The 21,752-nt window shown below is 43.5% G+C and overlaps 1 protein-coding gene across 1 annotated transcript in view; it reads right to left on the bottom strand.

Annotated features, from left to right (window-relative positions):
• LOC126187721 (serine palmitoyltransferase 1) overlaps nt 1-21,752 on the bottom strand; it is a 105,400-nt gene that overhangs the window by 70,142 nt on the left and 13,506 nt on the right. The window contains exons 2-3 of the mRNA XM_049928965.1: nt 8,199-8,306; nt 8,007-8,105 (exon numbers count right to left, since the gene is read on the bottom strand). Coding sequence (XP_049784922.1) covers nt 8,007-8,105; nt 8,199-8,306 — 207 coding nt within the window. The remainder of the gene's footprint in view (nt 1-8,006; nt 8,106-8,198; nt 8,307-21,752) is intronic.

Here is a 21,752-nt window from a genome sequence, read left to right as displayed (position 1 = left end):
CGGAGTCCCCTCATCAATGAAACAGTGGAATTCAATCAGGATGGCAGTTTCTAGTTAGATTCTGCATGGAATCCAGTCATGGAGAAAATATTATGCATGATGCAGCTAATGTTGTTCTGTGATTTTACTATGTGAAGATAGTCAATTTGATACTGATGAGCCGAGCTTTCACCATGCATTATGTGAAGCAGCATACAGAGTTGCAGCAGAAACTAAAGTGCTCAAGCAGCATTTGTGCTGCACCAACTGGGTACACCAAGCATGTGCCAGCACAGTCTTAAATATGGGAGCTCAGTGTATTTTTGTCGGTATTCACCTGAAGATTACCAGAAGACTCAGTGCTGAAATACTTCAGCAGTGAGTTGCAGACATCTGGCATTTCACCCAAAACTTCATGGAACAAGAAGATTTTAACTGGTAGCAACCTACCTGCTTGTTATCCTGGTACTTCCACACAGCAATGAAATGACAGCTTGCACGGCAATGTTACCTTCAATACCACATAAGCGGTAATCTATGCTTACTCATTTACATGAATATGTGTGTGCTCTGTAACTCTCATTATGGTTTTAATAAATAATGAATATGTTGAATAGTTTGGACAATATTCACTGTTGTAAACTGACTCACTTGGTGGTAAGTATGGAAATCAGAGTTCTTCACTCAATCAAACACGTAATCTATGAGGCATCTTCAGAAAGTAGTGTACTGTGACCAAAAGAGGCTTTCTTTTCCCCCACCTTGTCCCAACAATGAGTGGTAGAGAGAGGAGAGAGATTCCCTGACCACAGCAAGCATTTCTGGCATACAATAGCAAATAAACTCACGTTGTTGTGTCTAGCTGCATGAAATATGTCGGTAAGAAGTACCGCCAAGTGCAAGCCATGTTCTATGATCCGCTTCGTACTTGCAGAAGAAATAACACCTACCAAAATTTCTTCGTGAATCAAAGTGGTTTATGGCAAAGAAGTTATGAACAAAACAGCCATTTTTAACTAGTGTATGAAGTTTAGTGGAGGCAAAACAAATTTTCATGATGAACAGAGGAGTGGAAGATCTTCTATTCTGACTGATGAGTTGGTGCAAAAAAAGGAAAAAAAAAATGAAAGAGAAGAAGAGGAAACTGTTAACTAACTCTCTTTTATGAGACACTCACAGAAACACTGGGATACCAGGAACTGTGTGCAAGATGGTTTCCAAAACAGATGACAGAGCAGCACAAGAAAAATTGTGTTAATAGCACCCATGAGTTTCTTGAGTGACTTGAACTGGAGGATGAGGATTTTCTGAACTTTATTGTGACAGGAGATGAAACATGGGTGGCCCACTACACACCTGAGGCAGAAAGACAATCATGGCTCACACTAATTTCCCATCTGCCAGAAAATTCAAAACCACAATGTTGGGTAAAAAATCATGGTCTCGTTGTTCTGGGACTGAAAAGGCATTGTTCTCGTCGGAGAAGAGATGAGCACCAATTCACAGCAATATTGAGAGACCCTAAAAAAATCAAACGGAGCATTCATAACAAAATGAGGGGAATGCTGATGAGAGAAGTGTGCTTGTTGCCCAACAACGCCCATCCTCACACAGCCTTAATCACCAAGGTGCACTTGGACTCATTTGGCTGGAATGTTTTGAATCCCCCCGCCCTTCCAACACTGCCCTGACTTGGCGCCAGCAGACTGTCATCAACTCTCTTCCCAGATGGCACACATAAGTGGAATTAACTTTTCAACCAATGAGCATGCGCAGAAAGAGGTTCTGATGTGGGGAAGTAGGTGGCAGGAGAGTTATTTGAGAAGGGAATAAAGAACCTTGTGCCACGGCTCAACACGTGCTTTGAAACATATGGCAATTATGTCGAAAAATAATCAACAATATTTTTTTTTTTCAAATACTCTTTTTTATAATTAAAGTTAAACTTTGAAAACGCTGTGGATATAAATCGACTGGTAAGAATGATGTCGGCAGAAGAAAAAAAATAGTGTGAAAATTGATCAATAGATGGCGCTGTGGGTGTCAGAATACAGAAATGAAAACACCTGTCATGTGCACAACCCATTGAAGTTGGTATAAACACGCCAGTCACACGGCTTTTCCACCTTTCATGTCTGCGATGTTTGCCATGACTGTCTCACTGTAGAATTACACTCTGCTTGTAAAGCTTTATTACAAGAATGATTACTGCGCATACGTTGCCCTGCAGAAGTTCCAGACACTGAAGGGTTTGAAAAAGGCGTTGGTCCAATGACTGCCGTGAATCTGGAGAAAATGATTTGGATGGGTTCTTTTGGTGTGCAACCAGGGAGAGGGAGGAAACGAACTGATTCAATGTCAGTAGAAGCAGTGGCCACAGCAATGTAGGAGGAGATGAGTGGTGGTGTGCAAATGTGTAATGCATGGAGAATTGCCCGAACACTGGACATACCTGTGAGCATGGTGCATAAAATCCTACAAAACATCCTTCTTTGTTATCCATTCAAAATTACTCATGTGCACGAGTTGCTTCCTGTTGACCTGCCAGCAAGAGAGACCTTTGCTTTAGAATTTCTTGCTCACATGGAAGTGGACAATGATTGGCTGTGGAAGATTTTGTGGACATACGAAGCCAACTTCCATCTGACATGATATGTCAATACACAGAATTGTCAAATATGGGCAATGGAAAATCCACAAGCAAATCAAACAGCACCACTTCATCCTGTAAAGGTCACTGTGTGGTGCGGGTTTACGGCATCATTTATCATAGGGTCATATTTTTTTGAAGAGAAAGGTGCTTCCAGGGACAGGTGCTTCCAGTGCTGTTACCTTTACCATCACTGGTAAGCCCAATGAGTGTCTTTTGCAAAACCACGTCATTCCATCTCTCCAACAGCATGGATGGGATCATTTTTATGCAAGATGGCACACCTCCGCACATTGCAAATCCAGTTAAGCAGCTGCTGAAGAACCATTTCGGAAATGCTAGAATATCAGACACCATTTCCCTACAACCTGGCCATCCCGATCACCTGATCTCAAGCCGCATGACTTCTGGCTGTGGGGCTATCTGAAAGATGTTGTGTTCAGTGTTCCGATGGTAAACTTAGCTGCACTGAAGGCATGCATTGCACAACCCATTCTGAACGTGACCCCAGAAACACTTCAATCAGTTGCAGAACATGTTATTTCTCTATTTCAACTTGGTGCAGAAAATGGTGGACAGCATACTGAACTTGTTTTGTGCCAGTCACAAGGAAATTAATAATCTGATTTGATTTTGATTGATGCTTTTTATGCAGTTTTTGGCCTCAGGACAATTAAAAACTGAAGTTATTGATGCTTTTTATGCGCATTTTGGCTTCAGGACAATTAAAAACCGACGTGAGTGATTCTGGACTGCATATGACTCTACATCTACATACTAGACTGTCAAATACAAGATAATTACAAGTCTCCTAACAAGACAAAAAGAGTTAAAGTTAATGTCTTTTGATGCTAAGACCATCAGAGAAGAGGCTCACATGCAGAGCTTTAGAATGCAGCCCGCTTAAAGGAGCATCTGGTCATTTGCCTGCAGTGACTTATGAAAACCACACCCAGTTGTGGCTCAATGTAGGTTGAAGCAGAATATTAGCTTAAAGAAAAAAAGACAGGTCAGGATCAAATCAGAATAGGAAAAGAAGAATTCTGCTTCTAGATAGTAGTCTTGGGAGGGCTGTAGGCCAGTAGCTTCAGGAGAAATTAGGCGAAGGGTACCAGGTCACAAGTTTTGTGAAACCAAGTGCTAGCCTTAGCCTGATGACAGAAAACATAGGTCAGCAATGTAGGGACTTTTGGAAGGAAGATCAGGTAATTATAGTTGGGGGAGCAGGAAACAGCCTGTCTATGAATCCAAATATATAGTATTAGGAGTGACGTGGACAAAATAGGAGCAGAAACTGGGCACACAAATGTGGGGCTTGCAGAGGTCTTTCAGCGCCATAATTGGCTCTGGGTAAACACTGCTGTAAGGCATGTTAACACTGAGCTGAACAGGATGCTCCAGACACCGTCAAAATCTCACGAGTGTTGTTCTAGCTGATGCTATTGGTAGGTGGGGATACACTACACATGGCCTGCAGCTAAATAGGAGGGAGAAAGATAAGTTAGCTGCTCTATTAGCACATACTGTAAGGGGGCCACAGTCACACAAGGGATGATACCTGCGGTTAATGGGACCAGGCAGATGGGTTTTTTTAGGCTAAAGCCAAAGCCCAGACAGACAATAATCAAGAAAAATAGAATAAAAGAAGCTTCATGTACAGTAAATAGGGATAAGGTTAAGGGTAGTATCAATTTACTTCATCAAAATATCAGGGGAATACAAAATAAAGTAGATAGGCTGTTAGTGTGTTTAGATGATCTCAAAAATAAGAATGAGATTAATATATTTTGTCTCTCTGAACACCATGTAACTGTGGGGATGGAAAGTGTCAGGTATAAGTACAAAACTGTAGAAAGAAGCAAATTTTGCGTCGATCAGCACTTTGAAGTTTGTGCATGTGAACTACAGCTAGATAATGTAGTGCTGAGATTAGCAACAGAGTACCAATCCCCATTAGGAGACTTGGAGCTACTCATCAAAAAGTTTGACTCCCTATTATGCTGTCTGTCAGACAAAAAGAAGAAGTTATTAATCTGTGGTGATTTTAATGTAAACTTTCTATGCAGTTCTGATAGGAAAAGTGAACTAGAAGTGTTATTAATGACATGTAACATACAATCAGTGATCAATTTCCCTGTATGTATAGCTCAAGGCAGTAGTACTCTCATAGATAATGTATTTGTGCAGCACAAGGATGTAAAACTAACACATGCTTTCCCTGTGATAAATGGATTATCAGTCATGATGGGCAACTAATTAACTTACAAAATGCAGGGTGTGCTGTTCAGAAACCATTAAGTAAAAGTGTAAGGCTTGTAAACCCGGTATCTATAGAGCACTTCAGAGAAAGTTTAAGAAATGTTAATTGGGGAGATGTATATAATGAGCCAAATGCCAATGATTAATGCATCATATTTCTTGATAAATTTATATCCCTTTTAGAACATTGTTGCCCCCAAAAAAATACTACAGGTAACACCAAACAGTTCTCAAAGTAACCTTGGATCACTACAGGTATTAAACTGTCTTCAGAAAGGAAAAGAAAATTGTATGAGGCAGCAAGAATTAGTAAAGACCCAAAGGTAATTTCATACTACAAAAATTATTGTAACATACTGAGGAAAGTTGTCAGAAAATCAAAGAATATGCATATTAGACATGAAATTAACAACTTGGGCAATAAAATCAAATCGGTATGGAATGTTGTTAGAAGACAGACAGGAAAAGTAACCACTGGAGTAGGTAGTATTACTATTAAAGAGAATGAGACCATCTTGACCAACAGTACACAAGTAGCTAATGTATTTAACAACCATTTCTTACATGTAGGTGAAAAAATTGGTGAGAATAGTTCAAAAGAAAAAGCCAAGCAGTACAAGGAAGAATCAGTTTTGAGAAATCCTAGTCAGATTAGTTTTCATCCAACAGCCTCTTGTGAAATAAGGAAAACCATTAAATTTTTGAAAAATAAATGTTCTGTTGGAATAGGTGACATCTCTAACAAGATATTAAAACAATGTGGAGCAGTCACATATGTAATGCATCAATAACTTAAGGTATTTTCCCAAACAGGTTAAAATATGTCACTGTCAAGCCTCCCCACAAAAAAGGGGATACCACAGATGTCAACAATTACCAGCCAGTAGCCTTGCTCACAGCACTTTCAAATATTGTTGAGAAAGTATTGTACTCAAGAGTGGCTAGCTATCTCAGCAGTAATGGGATACTTAGTAAATCACAGTTGGGATTTTAAAAATGCTGTTGTACTGAGACAGCAATATACAATTTCACTGCCCACATAATAGATTCTTTAAATAGTAAAATGTCACCAACAATAATTTTGTGTGACTTATCCAGAGCATTTGATTGTGTGAACCATGACATTATGTTACAGAAATTACAATTCTATGGTATAAATGGAACAGAATACGAGTGATGTAAGTCATACCTATAGAACAGGAAGCAAAAAGTTTCTTTAGATGGTTTAAGTTATTTAAGGAAATTTCCCACTTCATCTAACTGGAGTGAAATTACATTAAGTGTTACATAGGGTTCGATTATGGGGGCCCTTCTGTTCTTGATGTATGTGAATGACCCCCTTCTTATCTGAAATAAGAAGCTAAACTGACACTGTTTGCTGGTGATACAAGCATCATTATTAATCCAATAAAAGAAACTCCAATAGAAAATGATACAAATAATGTCTTTGGAAAAGTTATTGATTGGTTTCCTGCGAATGAACTTGCTCTGAACTTTGATAAAACACAGTACATCCAATTTTCTACTGCAAGGAGTACAGTTCCTTCAATAAATATAGCACATCAACAGAAATCAGTAGCCACGGTAGAGCATACTAAGTTTTTGGGTGTACATATAAGTGATAATCTTAATTGGAAAATTCATATTTTGGATCTTTTGCAATCAGAAAAATTGCTAATTTTGAGGATATAGAAATTAGCAAGCTAACATACTTTGCATACTTTCACTCTCTGATGTCATACGGAATAATATTTTGGGGTAACTCAACACTTAGGCAAAAAGTATTTACTGCTCAAAAGAAAGTGGTTAGAATAATAGTCACATGTCTTGAAGGCATCTGTTTAAAAGGTCAGGAATTCTTACAACAGCCTCACAGTACATTTACTCAGTAACGAAATTTGTTCTCAACAACCTGGAGGAGATTGGTGTTTAACATCCCATCGATAATGAGGTCATTAGAGATGGAGCACAAGCTCAGATTAGGGAAGGATGGGGAGGAAATCGGCCGTGCCCTTTCGGAGGAACCATCCCGGCATCTGCCTTATGCACGGAAAGCCTAAATCCGGATGGCCAGAGAACGGGTTTGAACCGTAATCCTCCCGAATGCGAGTCCAGTATGCTGACCACTGCGCCACCTCGCTCGGTCTCAATAATGTGGACCAGTTTAAAAACAACAGTGACACTCATTATTATAACACCAGATGAAAGAAAGACTTACACTATCCTCTACTTAACCTATCTTTGGCACAGAAAGGGGTAAGATATGCTGCTGTAAAATTTTTCGATAAATTACCACATGAAATAAAATGTCTGACAGTCAGCAGTAAGTTTTAAAAATAAATTGAAATCATGTCTCCTCTATACTGTAGATGAATTCTTGAATAGGAATAAATAAATCTATGGGTATAATATATGCATTTTGTGCCATTTAAAGGTAATAAAAATTTTAAGCTTTAATACGGGCCCAGTAACTTAGCTGAGGGTGCTTCACAAAGTACTTAAAAGACACTTGTTCACCCAGATTTCTTGTTATTTTCAGAAGTCCTGGAACACCTATACAAAAGCAGGATGTGCAAAGAAAACTTATAGAATGGGTTCACAGTTTAGGTAACACTAGAACATGGCATGTATGTAAAAAAGGCTCCAACAGCAGACAGTACAAGACAAATCTCAGCCATAATGTGAGTAATTATTCTTAAAATTTTAACAACACGATTTTACAAAACTGAGACATATGTGCCAGGATGGTTCCTACTATTAGGTCATAGCTAACCAGCTGTCCCATCCTTGCCAAACTAGACCTGTATGTAGACACCTGTATATATGATTTATATCTTTTTCTTGTTCTTATTAAATTGTACTACCACAAAATGTCCAACATCACTCTAACAGTGATCTTCAGTTGAATAATCTGCTGATGTTACTACTACTACCACTATTGCTATTGCTATTTATCTCCTCTCCCACTGTGCTACCCAAGTACAATGAAAACAGGAGACACATATGTGAAGTTCTAATGAAGGAAGAAGACATATAGTTCTTAATTAAGTATATATGGTGTAAGTTAAAGACATATGTAAATAGTTTCAATAACTGATAATTATTAGAAAGAAATTACCTTCCCACTCAGAATGTATGGATTCAATGCTCTGTGATTTTCTGGTACATCCGAAACAAGTTCTTCTGGTTGCCATTCTTTTATAAGTTGTTCTTTCTCCTGTATATATATATTAAACATAAAAATTTTAAAATTTTCCATCTTTCTCCAGCAAAAGCACTCAGTAAAATCAATAACAAAGACATACTATACCTTTTTGGACAACTTCACCAAGTCATTAGGATTGTAGCTTTTATGGAATATAAGCCATAGGACCCATAATCCCAAGAATATTTCCAGAACAAGATGATATGCTGGTACCTGTGAATGCAAGGAAATAACGTTACTTCCACTGATACCATCCAACTATTTGTCCGCATAATTTGGGAGTCTAAAAACAGAAATAAATGGCATAATAAGAAAACATATTATGCCAGAAGACAGACAGAACTATTATTAAAAGCTATAATTAAATAGGCTAAATGAATAATACCATTAAACTAAAATATTTCTTGTGATCCATTCCTCAATTCATGGAGACAGAAATACTATGACTTGAGAATATTTTGAAGTTCATTACTTTATTATTTGGAGCCTGCATAAGCACCAACAGCGTACAACAATTCAATAATAGTTACTAAAACAGCTTCATGTATTTATTTTTGGCAAGTTTCTCTTTCTGCCGATGCATATCATGACCTGTTGTATGTTCCTGAAGGTTCTCCTTTATAATCAGATATACTGCCGTGAGCTCTAGTGTGTGCAGTGTACCATAGTAGTTAGCCATGCTGGCTGGTGTGCTGCAGGTCACCAGTTCAAATCCAACCATCAGCAATTATTTGTTATTTAGTATTCATCATTTCTGAAAGGTTCTTGAAATAATATCTTATGTTTATGATATTTGTATGATCAGGAGCATTTGAGGTTTGTATAAATACCCGCATTATGGAATATTCAATACTTGTATAAATAGCTATAAGCTCTGCACATGAGATCATTTCTCTTTTGGCTGTACGTTGGTGTCAGTAATAAAAATGCTTTCAGTGCTAAGTGTCTTACTTCACTGATGACCTTGCCTTCAGCTTTGGACTTAATAGTGGTATAGTGGTTTCAACATGACATCATTAGGTGGGGGCACTGGGTACCACTACATCAAACCATCTATATCACTGTGGCTTCAAATAGGCGGAAATGCTGTTCAAGACAGCAAAATTGATGAAAGGATTCAGCTCAGTCTCCACATACAACAGGTGGGATGAAATGTTGTGCTTTGCAAATGTGTACTTTTACTTGGGAAGCTCAGTTCAACAGTGGTTTGAGAAAAATGAGGAGAAGCTTAATAGCTAGACTCAGTTTTTGCAGTTTCTAACATGCAATTCAACAAAACCTGACATTTTGATTTCACAGAATGGGCATATGATTAGTGAAACTGAACAGTTCAAATTTCTAGGTGTTCAGATAGATAATAAACTGTTGTGGAAAGCCCACATTCAGGATTTCGTTGAAAGACTCAATGCTGCCATTTTTACTATTCGAACGGTATCTGAAGTAAGCGATAGTTCGACATGAAAAGTAGTCTGCTTTGCTTATTTTCATTTGCTTATGACATATGGTATTATATTTTGGGGTAAGTCTTCCCAGTCTCAAACGATATTTTTAGCTCAGAAATGGGCAGTTTGTGCAATAAGTGGTGTAAGTTTGTGAACTTCTTGTTTACCCCTGTTCGTAAGTCTGGATATTCTAGCTTTGGCCTCTCAACATATATATATTATTCACTGTCATTTCTTGTTAACAATATCAGCTTATTACCAAGAATTAGCAGATTTCACGCAATTAATACTAGGCAGAAATTCAATCTGCATTTGGATCACACTTCCTTGATTCTTGTGCAGAAAAGGTGTGCAGTATACTGCTGCATCCATTTTGAATAAGCTACCACAATAATTCAAAGATCTTAGCAGTAAATCAAGCTGAAGTGTTTGCCCTTGGGTGACTCCTTCTACACTCCTGGAAATGGAAAAAAGAACACATTGACACCGGTGTGTCAGACCCACCATACTTGCTCCGGACACTGCGAGAGGGCTGTACAAGCAATGATAACACGCACGGCACAGCGGACACACCAGGAACCGCGGTGTTGGCCGTCGAATGGCGCTAGCTGCGCAGCATTTGTGCACCGCCGCCTTCAGTGTCAGCCAGTTTGCCGTGGCATACGGAGCTCCATCGCAGTCTTTAACACTGGTGGCATGCCGCGACAGCGTGGACGTGAACCGTATGTGCAGTTGACAGACTTTGAGCGAGGGCGTATAGTGGGCATGCGGGAGGCCGGGTGGACGTACCGCCGAATTGCTCAACACGTGGGGCGTAAGGTCTCCACAGTACATCGATGTTGTCGCCAGTGGTCGGCGGAAGGTGCACGTGCCCGTCGACCTGGGACCGGACCGCAGCGACGCACGGATGCACGCCAAGACCGTAGGATCCTACGCAGTGCCGTAGGGGACCGCACCGCCACTTCCCAGCAAATTAGGGACACTGTTGCTCCTGGGGTATCGGCGAGGACCATTCGCAACCGTCTCCATGAAGCTGGGCTACGGTCCCGCACACCGTTAGGCCGTCTTCCGCTAAAGCCCCAACATCGTGCAGCCCGCCTCCAGTGGTGTCGCGACAGGCGTGAATGGAGGGACGAATGGAGACGTGTCGTCTTCAGCGATGAGAGTCGCTTCTGCCTTGGTGCCAATGATGGTCGTATGCGTGTTTGGCGCCGTGCAGGTGAGCGCCACAATCAGGACTGCATACGACCGAGGCACACAGGGCCAACACCCGGCATCATGGTGTGGGGAGCAATCTCCTACACTGGCCGTACACCACTGGTGATCGTCGAGGGGACACTGAATAGTGCACGGTACATCCAAACCGTCATCGAACCCATCGTTCTACCATTCCTAGACCGGCAAGGAACTTGCTGTTCCAACAGGACAATGCACGTCCGCATGTATCCCGTACCACCCAACGTGCTCTAGAAGGTGTAAGTCAACTACCGTGGCCAGCAAGATCTCCGGATCTGTCCCCCATTGAGCATGTTTGGGACTGGCTGAAGCGTCGTCTCACGCGCGGTCTGCACGTCCAGCACGAACGCTGGTCCAACTGAGGCGCCAGGTGGAAATGGCATGGCAAGCCGTTCCACAGGACTACATCCAGCATCTCTACGATCGTCTCCATGGGAGAATAGCAGCCTGCATTGCTGCGAAAGGTGGATATACACTGTACTAGTGCCGACATTGTGCATGCTCTGTTGCCTGTGTCTATGTGCCTGTGGTTCTGTCAGTGTGATCATGTGATGTATCTGACCCCAGGAATGTGTCAATAAAGTTTCCCCTTCCTGGGACAATGAATTCACGGTGTTCTTATTTCAGTTTCCAGGAGTGTATTCTGTCAAGGAGTTCCCTGAAAAATTAAGCTGGTTCCTGTGTTATATTGTTGATTGCGTTTACATAAACTTATGGCGTGTCTTTTTTTGGATTCATAAATATTTTATTTTATCTGTTATTACTTTTAAGTTGTAATTTCATGTACTGACATGTTCCATGACCTAGGAGATTTGCTCCTCAATTTGGTCCTATGGAACTAGATGTAAAAAAAATAAACATAAAAAAAATTACAGGCCGAACTGAAGAAAACATCTAGTGGCAGTCACCAGCAAGTCCTCTTAGTAGATGAACAATTGAAAGACAGAGTCCAATAACATGGTGAACCAACACAGTCATACAGAGAGAGTAGTGTGGCCCTTTGGAACATTGTAAATCTGAATATGACAGAAGCCAACGAAACCTCACACTTTGTGAAGGGAGTCACAGGGAACATGTATGAAGTTCTTCTGGAAAGGACATCACAACACAAGAATTCATCAAGTAGTGACAAGGCATAAAGGAAATGCAACAGAAAAAGAGTCAGATGAAAGAGCTATGTTTGACTCCCAAGTGTAGACCCTCTGGCAATTGTGGCATGGCACACCACCAATACCTCACTTCTCTCACATACCAGCTTGTAAGAGAAGACACACGGCATTTTACAGGAGCCAGAACTGTCTAACCGAGTACATAAGAGGTAGCACCCATGAACATTAACCCTATACAACAGGAGGTAACAGAGGACAACAGGAGGTTTATCAGTCTTTGGTACAAATCCTCACTACCAGTGCAATGTTCCTTGAAGATTTAACTTGGCCATCTCTGACATACACCACCCTGCCAATAGCAGCCAACCAAGACAGGTACAACCAATTCCTCTGGTTGGTTGGTTTTTTGGAGTTAAAGGGAACAAACTGCGATGTCAGTAGTCCCATCATCCTGTATCTATCGGACCAGGAATAATCCTCAAAGGAAGGATGCAAAACACAAATCCTGGGAAGCCTGATGGCAACAAAGATACAATAAGACAGAGATAAAAAAAGGGAGAAGCAGGAGAGGAGTGAGAGGGAGTTGGATGAGCAAGTCTCTGCCCAGAATGCTGTTGGAGGACCCTGGGCTATGGCATGTTCATTCCCTGAGATCCCAATACGATCAGGGGTCCAAACAAAGATGACTGTCCATCCAGATGATCAGAAAGAAGATTCTGGATGTTTGCGACTAATGGGTGATGATGGTAGCACTCATCTATAGGCTGAAGGCTGCTCAGGGAATCCCAGCAGATCAGAAACATCTTCCATATGTGAGAACGAGCATGGCTAAGGGCCTGTTTGATGGCCACCAATTCTGCAGTGAAGACACTGCATCCACTCAGCAAGGAGCATAGTTCACTCCACCTTGCATGTACGTATGTAAAGCTGGTTCATCCATCGACTGTTGAGCTGTCAGTGTACATTGCTTCTGAACCTGGAAACGCAATGAGAACAGTGACAGACAGGAGGCAAAAAACCATGGGGTCAACTGAATTTTTCCATCCAAAGGATAAATCAAGACAAATCCGAGGTCAGGGTGTCCGCAGCTCGTGGTCGTGCAGTAGCGTTCCCGCTTCCCACGCCCCAGTGATGACTGGGTGTTGCGTGATGTCCTTAGGTTAGTTAGGTTTAAGTAGTTCTAAGTTCTAGGGGACTGATGATCATAGATGTTAAGTCCCATAGTGCTCAGAGCCATTTGAATCATTTGAGGTCAGGGTACACATCATGGGGATGTACCTGGCACTGAGGAAGTTGGAGTTCAGAGCATAGACGCTGTATTCGAATTGCAATTGTGACCCCAGTTCTGGGTCCCCATGGTGGGAGGTGAATCTCCCTACTAGGAAAAAAGACATGGTAGTTCAGATGTTCAGGAAAGCTGTGAAGGTGCGTAGCATAATTGAGTAGCTCTTGTTGGCACCTGATCTGTAATGGAGGGACCCCAGCCTTCTCAAGTAGGCTGTTCACAGGGCTATTTCTAAAAGCTCCTGTTGCAAGTTGGACCCCACAATGGTGTACTGGGTCCAGTGGCCATGACGCTAATGTCGATGCCAAATCTTATGCCAGACTCCCATAATCGAGACGGAACAGTATCAGGGTTTTGTAAAGCCACAGAAGGGTAAAGTGGTCTGCACCCTAGCTGGTGTTACTGAGGCAGTGAAGTGTATTAAGGCGTAGCCAGTACTTTTGTTAAGATGGGAAAGACAGATCAGTGTGCTCCCTGCCGCCGTTGGATAAGCAGCTGCAGCAGCAAGTCGTATACTCCTAGCTCACTCATTTGTTACATAGTTTAATTCTTAATTTCTTTGCGTGTTTTTGGTACTTGCATTGTTTAATTTATAAATTTCGGGTGTATTATAGTATTTGAGAGTTGTAGCATCGCGTTTTAGTACCTAAATAGTGTAAATTCGCGTAGTCGTCTGTCATCTGTTTTTGTTTTGAACGGCCAGTGTCGGTTGGTCACAGTCAGTGTGCTCCCTGCCGCCGTTGAATGCAGCTGCAGCAGCAAGTCGTATACTCCTAGCTCACTCATTTGTTACATAGTTTAATTCTTAATTTCTTTGCGTGTTTTTGGTACTTGCATTGTTTAATTCATAAATTTCGGGCGTATTATAGTATTTGAGAGTTGTAGCATCGCGTTTTAGTACTCGAATAGTGTTAAATCGCGTAGTCTCCTTCCGCCGCCGAGCAGTGTGTCAGCAGTGCACAAGTGGCAGCATTACTGCATTTACTAGGCAATCTCGTATTTTAATAACCGTTTCAATTTTGTGTCGTTTTGTTTGCGCTCTCTGTAGATTAGTTCAGACGTTCTTTGCACAACAGTTTTTAGCATGGATAGGGGCTGCAACTGCTGTGTTCGGATGCAGGCTGAGTTGGCATCCCTTCGCTCCCAGCTTCAGGCAGTGTTGGCTTCGGTCACACAGCTTGAGGCTGTTGCCAATGGGCATCACTGTGGGGGTCCGGATGGGGGTTTGTCGGAGACGGCCAGCTCATCCCACGCATCCCCCGATCGGACTACGACTGTGGTTGCCCGGGATACTGCCCGCATTGAGGCTGATCCCTCACCCATGGTAGAGTGGGAGGTCGTCTCAAGGTGTGGCAGGGGGCGAAAGACATTCCGGAGGGCTGAACGGAAGGCCTCTCCAGTTTGTCTGACGAACCGGTTTCAGGCTCTGTCTCAGGCCGATACTGATCTTCGGCCTGACATGGCTGCTTGTCCTGTTCCAGAGGTTGCCCCTCAGTCTGCAAGATCCGGGCAGTCGCAGAGGGTGGGCTTACTGGTAGTTGGGAGCTCCAACGTCAGGCGCGTAATGGGGCCCCTTAGGGAAATGGCAGCAAGGGAGGGGAAGAAAACCAAAGTGCACTCCGTGTGCATACCGGGGGGAGTCATTCCAGATGTGGAAAGGGTCCTTCCGGATGCCATGAAGGGTACAGGGTGCACCCATCTGCAGGTGGTCGCTCATGTCGGCACCAATGATGTGTGTCGCTATGGATCGGAGGAAATCCTCTCTGGCTTCCGGCGGCTATCTGATTTGGTGAAGACTGCCAGTCTCGCTAGCGGGATGAAAGCAGAGCTCACCATCTGCAGCATCGTCGACAGGATTGACTGCGGACCTTTGGTACAGAGCCGAGTGGAGGGTCTGAATCAGAGGCTGAGACGGTTCTGCAACCGTGTGGGCTGCAGATTCCTCGACTTGCGCCATAGGGTGGTGGGGTTTCGGGTTCCGCTGGATAGGTCAGGAGTCCACTACACGCAACAAGCGGCTACACGGGTAGCAGGGGTTGTGTGGCGTGGGCTGGGCGGTTTTTTAGGTTAGATGGCCTCGGGCAAGTGCAGAAAGGGCAACAGCCTCAACGGGTGCGGGGCAAAGTCAGGACATGCGGGGACCAAGCAGCAATCGGTATTGTAATTGTAAACTGTCGAAGCTGCGTTGGTAAAGTACCGGAACTTCAAGCGCTGATAGAAAGCACCGAAGCTGAAATAGTTATAGGTACAGAAAGCTGGCTGAAGCCAGAGATAAATTCTGCCGAAATTTTTACAAAGGCACAGACGGTGTTTAGAAAGGATAGATTGCATGCAACCGGTGGTGGAGTGTTCGTCGCTGTTAGTAGTAGTTTATCCTGTAGTGAAGTAGAAGTGGATAGTTCCTGTGAATTATTATGGGTGGAGGTTACACTCAACAACCGAGCTAGGTTAATAATTGGCTCCTTTTACCGACCCCCCGACTCAGCAGCATTAGTGGCAGAACAACTGAGAGAAAATTTGGAATACATTTCACATAAATTTTCTCAGCATGTTATGGTCTTAGGTGGAGATTTCAATTTACCAGATATAGACTGGGACACTCAGATGTTTAAGACGGGTGGTAGGGACAGAGCATCGAGTGACATTATACTGAGTGCACTATCCGAAAATTACCTCGAGCAATTAAACAGAGAACCGACTCGTGGAGATAACATCTTGGACCTACTGATAACAAACAGACCCGAACTTTGCGACTCTGTAAGTGCAGAACAGGGAATCAGTGATCATAAGGCCGTTGCAGCATCCCTGAATATGGAAGTTAATAGAAATATAAAAAAAGGGAGGAAGGTTTATCTGTTTAGCAAGAGTAATAGAAGGCAGATTTCAGACTACCTAACAGATCAAAACGAAAATTTCTGTTCCGACACCGACAATGTTGAGTGTTTATGGAAAAAGTTCAAGGCAATCGTAAAATGCGTTTTAGACAGGTACGTGCCGAGTAAAACTGTGAGGGACGGGAAAAACCCACCGTGGTACAACAACAAAGTTAGGAAACTACTGTGAAAGCAAAGAGAGCTTCACTCCAAGTTTAAACGCAGCCAAAACCTCTCAGACAAACAGAAGCTAAACGATGTCAAAGTTAGCGTAAGGAGGGCTATGCGTGAAGCGTTCAGTGAATTCGAAAGTAAAATACTAGGTACCGACTTGACAGAAAATCCTAGGAAGTTCTGGTCTTACGTTAAATCAGTAAGTGGCTCGAAACATCATGTCCAGACACTCCGGGATGATGATGGCATTGAAACAGAGGATGACAAGCGTAAAGCTGAAATACTAAACACCTTTTTCCAAAGCTGTTTCACAGAGGAAGACCGCACTGCAGTTCCTTCTCTAAATCCTCGCACCAACGAAAAAATGGCTGACATCGAAATAAGTGTCCAAGGAATAGAAAAGCAACTGGAATCACTCAACAGAGGAAAGTCCACTGGACCTGACGGGATACCAATTCGATTCTACACAGAGTACGCGAAAGAACTTGCCCACCTTCTAACAGTCGTGTACCGCAAGTCTCTAGAGGAACGGAAGGTTCCAAGTGATTGGAAAAGAGCACAGGTAGTCCCAGTCTTCAAGAAGGGTCGTCGAGCAGATGCGCAAAACTATAGACCTATATCTCTGACGTCGATCTGTTGTAGAATTTTAGAACATGTGTTTTGCTCGAGTATCATGTCGTTTTTGGAAACTCAGAATCTACTATGTAGGAATCAACATGGATTCCGGAAACAGCGATCGTGTGAAACCCAACTCGCTTTATTTGTTCATGAGACCCAGAAAATATTAGATACAGGCTCCCAGGTAGATGCTATTTTTCTTGACTTCCGGAAGGCGTTCAATACAGTTCCGCACTGTCGCCTGATAAACAAAGTAAGAGCCTACGGAATATCAGACCAGCTGTGTGGCTGGATTGAAGAGTTTTTAGCAAACAGAACACAGCATGTTGTTCTCAATGGAGAGACGTCTACAGACATTAAAGTAACCTCTGGCGTGCCACAGGGGAGTGTTATGGGACCATTGCTTTTCACAATATATATAAATGACCTAGTAGATAGTGTCGGAAGTTCCAAGCGGCTTTTCGCGGATGATGCTGTAGTATACAGAGAAGTTGCAGCATTAGAAAATTGTAGCGAAATGCAGGAAGATCTGCAGCGGATAGGCACTTGGTGCAGGGAGTGGTAACTGACCCTTAACATAGACAAATGTAATGTATTGCGAATACATAGAAAGAAGGATCCTTTATTGTATGATTATATGATAGCGGAACAAACACTGGTAGCAGTTACTTCTGTAAAATATCTGGGAATATGCGTGCGGAACGATTTGAAGTGGAATGATCATATAAAATTAATTGTTGGTAAGGCGGGTACCAGGTTGAGATTCATTGGGAGAGTCCTTAGAAAATGTAGTCCATCAACAAAGGAGGTGGCTTACAAAACACTCGTTCGACCTATACTTGAGTATTGCTCATCAGTGTGGGATCCGTACCAGATCGGGTTGACGGAGGAGATAGAGAAGATCCAAAGGAGAGCGGCGCGTTTCGTCACAGGGTTATTTGGTAACCGTGATAGCGTTACGGAGATGTTTAACAAACTCAAGTGGCAGACTCTGCAAGAGAGGCGCTCTGCATCGCGGTGTAGCTTGCTCGCCAGGTTTCGAGAGGGTGCGTTTCTGGATGAGGTATCGAATATATTGCTTCCCCCTACTTATACCTCCCGAGGAGATCACGAATGTAAAATTAGAGAGATTAGAGCGCGCACAGAGGCTTTCAGACAGTCGTTCTTCCCGCGAACCATACGCGACTGGAACAGGAAAGGGAGATAATGACAGTGGCACGTAAAGTGCCCTCCGCCACACACCGTTGGGTGGCTTGCGGAGTATAAATGTAGATCTGTAGATCAACTTGGTATTGAAGACCAGTCCCAAAAAGTGGTAAGGCTCCCCCATATCGAGTAATTTGTGGTTGAGGTAAAGTTCTGGTTGTGGACGAACAGTACAACATCTACAGAATTGCATAACCCAAGTCTTGGCAGCTGAAAACTGAAAGCAGTGGGTGAGGGCCCATGACTGCCTTTTGAATGGTGCCCTGCAGTCAGCGTTCAATCAACAACCACACTAAAGGGGCAACAGTAAAAGCAAAAATAATTGGCATACAAAGAGGGTGGTACTCAGGACTCCACAGCTGCTGCTAGATCTGATGGTCACAACAGAGAGAGAGGGAGAGGGAGAGGGAGAGGGGGAGGGGGAGGGAGAGGGGGAGGGGAGAGAGAGAGAGAGAGAGAGAGAGAGGGGGGGGGGGGAGAGAGAGAGAGGGGGGGGGGGGGTACTCAACACAGAGCCCTGCGGGACACTGTTTTCTTATATATGGGATACAGTGGGTACTTGTATCAAGAAAGTACAGTGAGACAAGAAGTTCTGGACAAGAATTGAAAGCACGCCCTGCAGACCCCACTCATGTAAGGTATCAAGGATGTATCACGTGCATTTGCAGGTTGAAGAAGACAATAATAACGTGTTGACATTTGGTCAAAAGTTGTCCAGATGGCAGACTCCAGGCAAACAAAGTTATCAGCACTAGAATGGCCTTAGCAAAAACCACCCTGGACTGGTGCCACAAGGTCCCGAGACTCAAGCAGCCGACACAACCACCAGTTCACCATGTGTTCGAGTGTAAAGAACATTGATGAGGCAAATTGGGTGATGCCTGTCCAGCTCTAGGTGGTGCTTACATGGTTTCAGCACTGGGATGATGACGCTTTCTTGCCACTGAGATAGGAACTCACGCTCACTTCATATATGGTTGAAGATAGTAAGGAGATGACACTCACAATCCAGCGATAGGTGTTTTAGCATTTGGTTTTGGCTACAGTCTAGCCCTGGGGCTGTATCAGGGCAAACGACTAGGGAACTGAAGAATTCCTACTCACTGAATGGAGCATTATATGGCTCCAGGTGGTATGTAGTGAAGGATAAGTGCATTCGCTCCAACTGCTGTTTGAGGTCATGAAAGGAAGGTTGATAGCTCTCAAACACAGAGGCTGTAGCACAGTGCAGAGCAAACTGTTCAGTGACAGCATCTAGGTCTGTGAAGACAGCACTGTTCAAGGAAATACCACATGCACCTGCAGAGGACTGGTATCCGTAGAGGCATCTGATCATCACCCAATCCTATGGAGGAAGGATCAGTGGTCCAATGGTTGAAACATGCCGTTCCCTGCAGTCTTGGTTCTGTCATTTTATTAGGTGGCATACCCAGGCTTGGAGCTATTTAAAGGCAATGAGTTGCTCCATCAATCGAGCTGCTTATGGCATTGCAGAGCGCACCTCTGCTTATGGCATTGCAGAGCACACCTGTTATCTCTAATAGCCTTGGTGATTTCTGAGGTTCATCAAGGTACTGTTTTCCAATGGGATGATCCTGAAGAATAAATGATCGCTAAGTTGGCTGCTAATAGGATGGCTGCTGTTGTACTCTGGACAGCCACATCAATACCTCCATGTAGCAGGGAGCTAAGGACTACACTGGAGGTGAAATCATACAGTTGGCATTGTTGAGAGCCATTCTGAGTGGGTGCCAAGGGGGGGGGGGGGGGGGTGATGCTGAGGGAGGAGAGGGAGATAGGGAAGTGGTCACTACCACACAGGTCATCGTGAACACACTAGTGGTCAGATGAGAGAAGACCAGGGCTGCAAATGGAAAGATCAATGGCCGAGTAAGAGACACTTCACCATCAGGAGGAAGATAAACATTACAGATGGTAGAATCCTAAGATGCCGTTACCCGAACAGCCTTAGCCTCCAAAGTTGTATCAGGAGGCATGAGTTCACTATCCACAGCATATGTACCAGCTCCACCCAACACCCTATCACAGTCGGCACTATTCTTAAAATAGCGCTGGTGTCCATTGAGGTCAGGGGTCCACGTTGCTGGAAAATGTCCTGATGGGCAATGCAGTAGGGAGGTGCTTAAGAAATGTGGTTTAGTCAGGTAGTGGAAAAAACTGCTACAATTCCACTGGAGAATCATGCTGTCGGTATATTGTGAGGTCGTGGAGGGACCAAGATGGTAGGTTATGCCCCAGTGTCACTTGCTGCCACTGGTTGAGACGTTATGGTATCGACACAAATAGGTTCCGAGACACATTTTCTGTTGCAATCTGACATCTCAGGAACCACCAGGATCTCTGCCTCAACCACAGAAGCAGAACATGCAGGATCTGGTGGCATGGGGGGCTGCTCTGAATTAGTTTCATGGACTGAGGAAGGTTGCAAAGTCATACAACCAGCAGCCTGTGGCTCCCTCAGCCACTGGTTGGTATCTAGTTGTAGAACAGCAGAAATATTGGGGGGGGGGGGGGGGGTTCCCAAGAGACTCCTTCCTGGTGTAAGAAGCCAAAGAAGGGCAATGCATCTCTGGCTGGGGAATGGGGATTGATGTCCCTGGCGAGTGGGGAGCCATTGCTCCTACAGTGTGTGTGTGTGTGTGTGTGTGTGTGTGTGTGTGTGAAGGAGCAGAAGGAGAGCCCCCAAACAGCATGAGGCAGGCGTGGTCGAGTAACACTTAGGCCTGTAGTAAGAGGCATAATGGGCAAGAGTACTGTTGCCAGAGGGTGACGTCATAGCTGTAGCATACAGCATTATCATCCTGCAGGAAGTAGACACTTGTACTGTTTTTTTGGCCTCATGGTATGTTAGTCTGTCCTGAGTCTAATATTCCCGTATTTTTTTCTCTCTCTGAAAGATAGCGCAGTCTGATGAGGAGGGAGAATGTTGGTCTCCACAGTTGACACAAATGGGGGGAGGGCGGGGGGGGCACAAGCAACATTTGTGTGCAACAGTCATCCACAATCCCTACAGATTGGGCTGGCATTGCAACATGAAGATGTGTCTGAATTTCATGCATTTGAAGCACCGCATCCGGAGGAGAGGGGACGGGAGGCAGGAGATTTCACGTCACATCAGTATAACATCACCTTGACCTTTTCAGGCAACGAATTGCCTCTGAGGCCATGATGAAGGCCCCAGTAGCAAGCTTACTGTCCTTTGCCCCCTATAGATATGATGGACAAAGTGTACACCATGTTGCTCCAAGTTGGCATGCAGCTCATCATCAGACTGTAAGAGCAGCTCTCGACCGAAAATGATGCCCTGAAACAGATTTAGACTATTACGGTGAGTCACCGGAATGTCATACGACTTGTCACAAGTGACCAACACCTGTGACTGGGCACAGGATGCTGTTTCAATCAGAATTAATCCACTCTATGTCTTAGAGATGGGTGCAAATTCTCCAAACGTGCTCTTTTTTCTCTACAAAGAATAAATTAAGGCTCTTTGGCCAAAAAAGAATCCTCATCTGTCCTTGTACAAACCAGGTATTGGGGGGAGTATTTCTCTGCTTGTTGCTTAATCCTACATTCCTCCCATGACATAACCAGAGAAGGAAATAGTTTAGGGTTGTATCTCTTTGTGTAGAATGAATTCTTTCCTTCTGAAGAGACAGATGGGGCCATATTATCACCAGCATGAGAAAACTTCA

Source organism: Schistocerca cancellata, chromosome 5 (genome assembly GCF_023864275.1).
Source record: "Schistocerca cancellata isolate TAMUIC-IGC-003103 chromosome 5, iqSchCanc2.1, whole genome shotgun sequence".
In the NCBI taxonomy this organism is placed as follows: domain Eukaryota; kingdom Metazoa; phylum Arthropoda; class Insecta; order Orthoptera; family Acrididae; genus Schistocerca; species Schistocerca cancellata.
The sequence above is the reverse complement of the archived record's forward strand: the minus strand, read 5'-3'. Positions and strand labels throughout refer to the sequence as shown.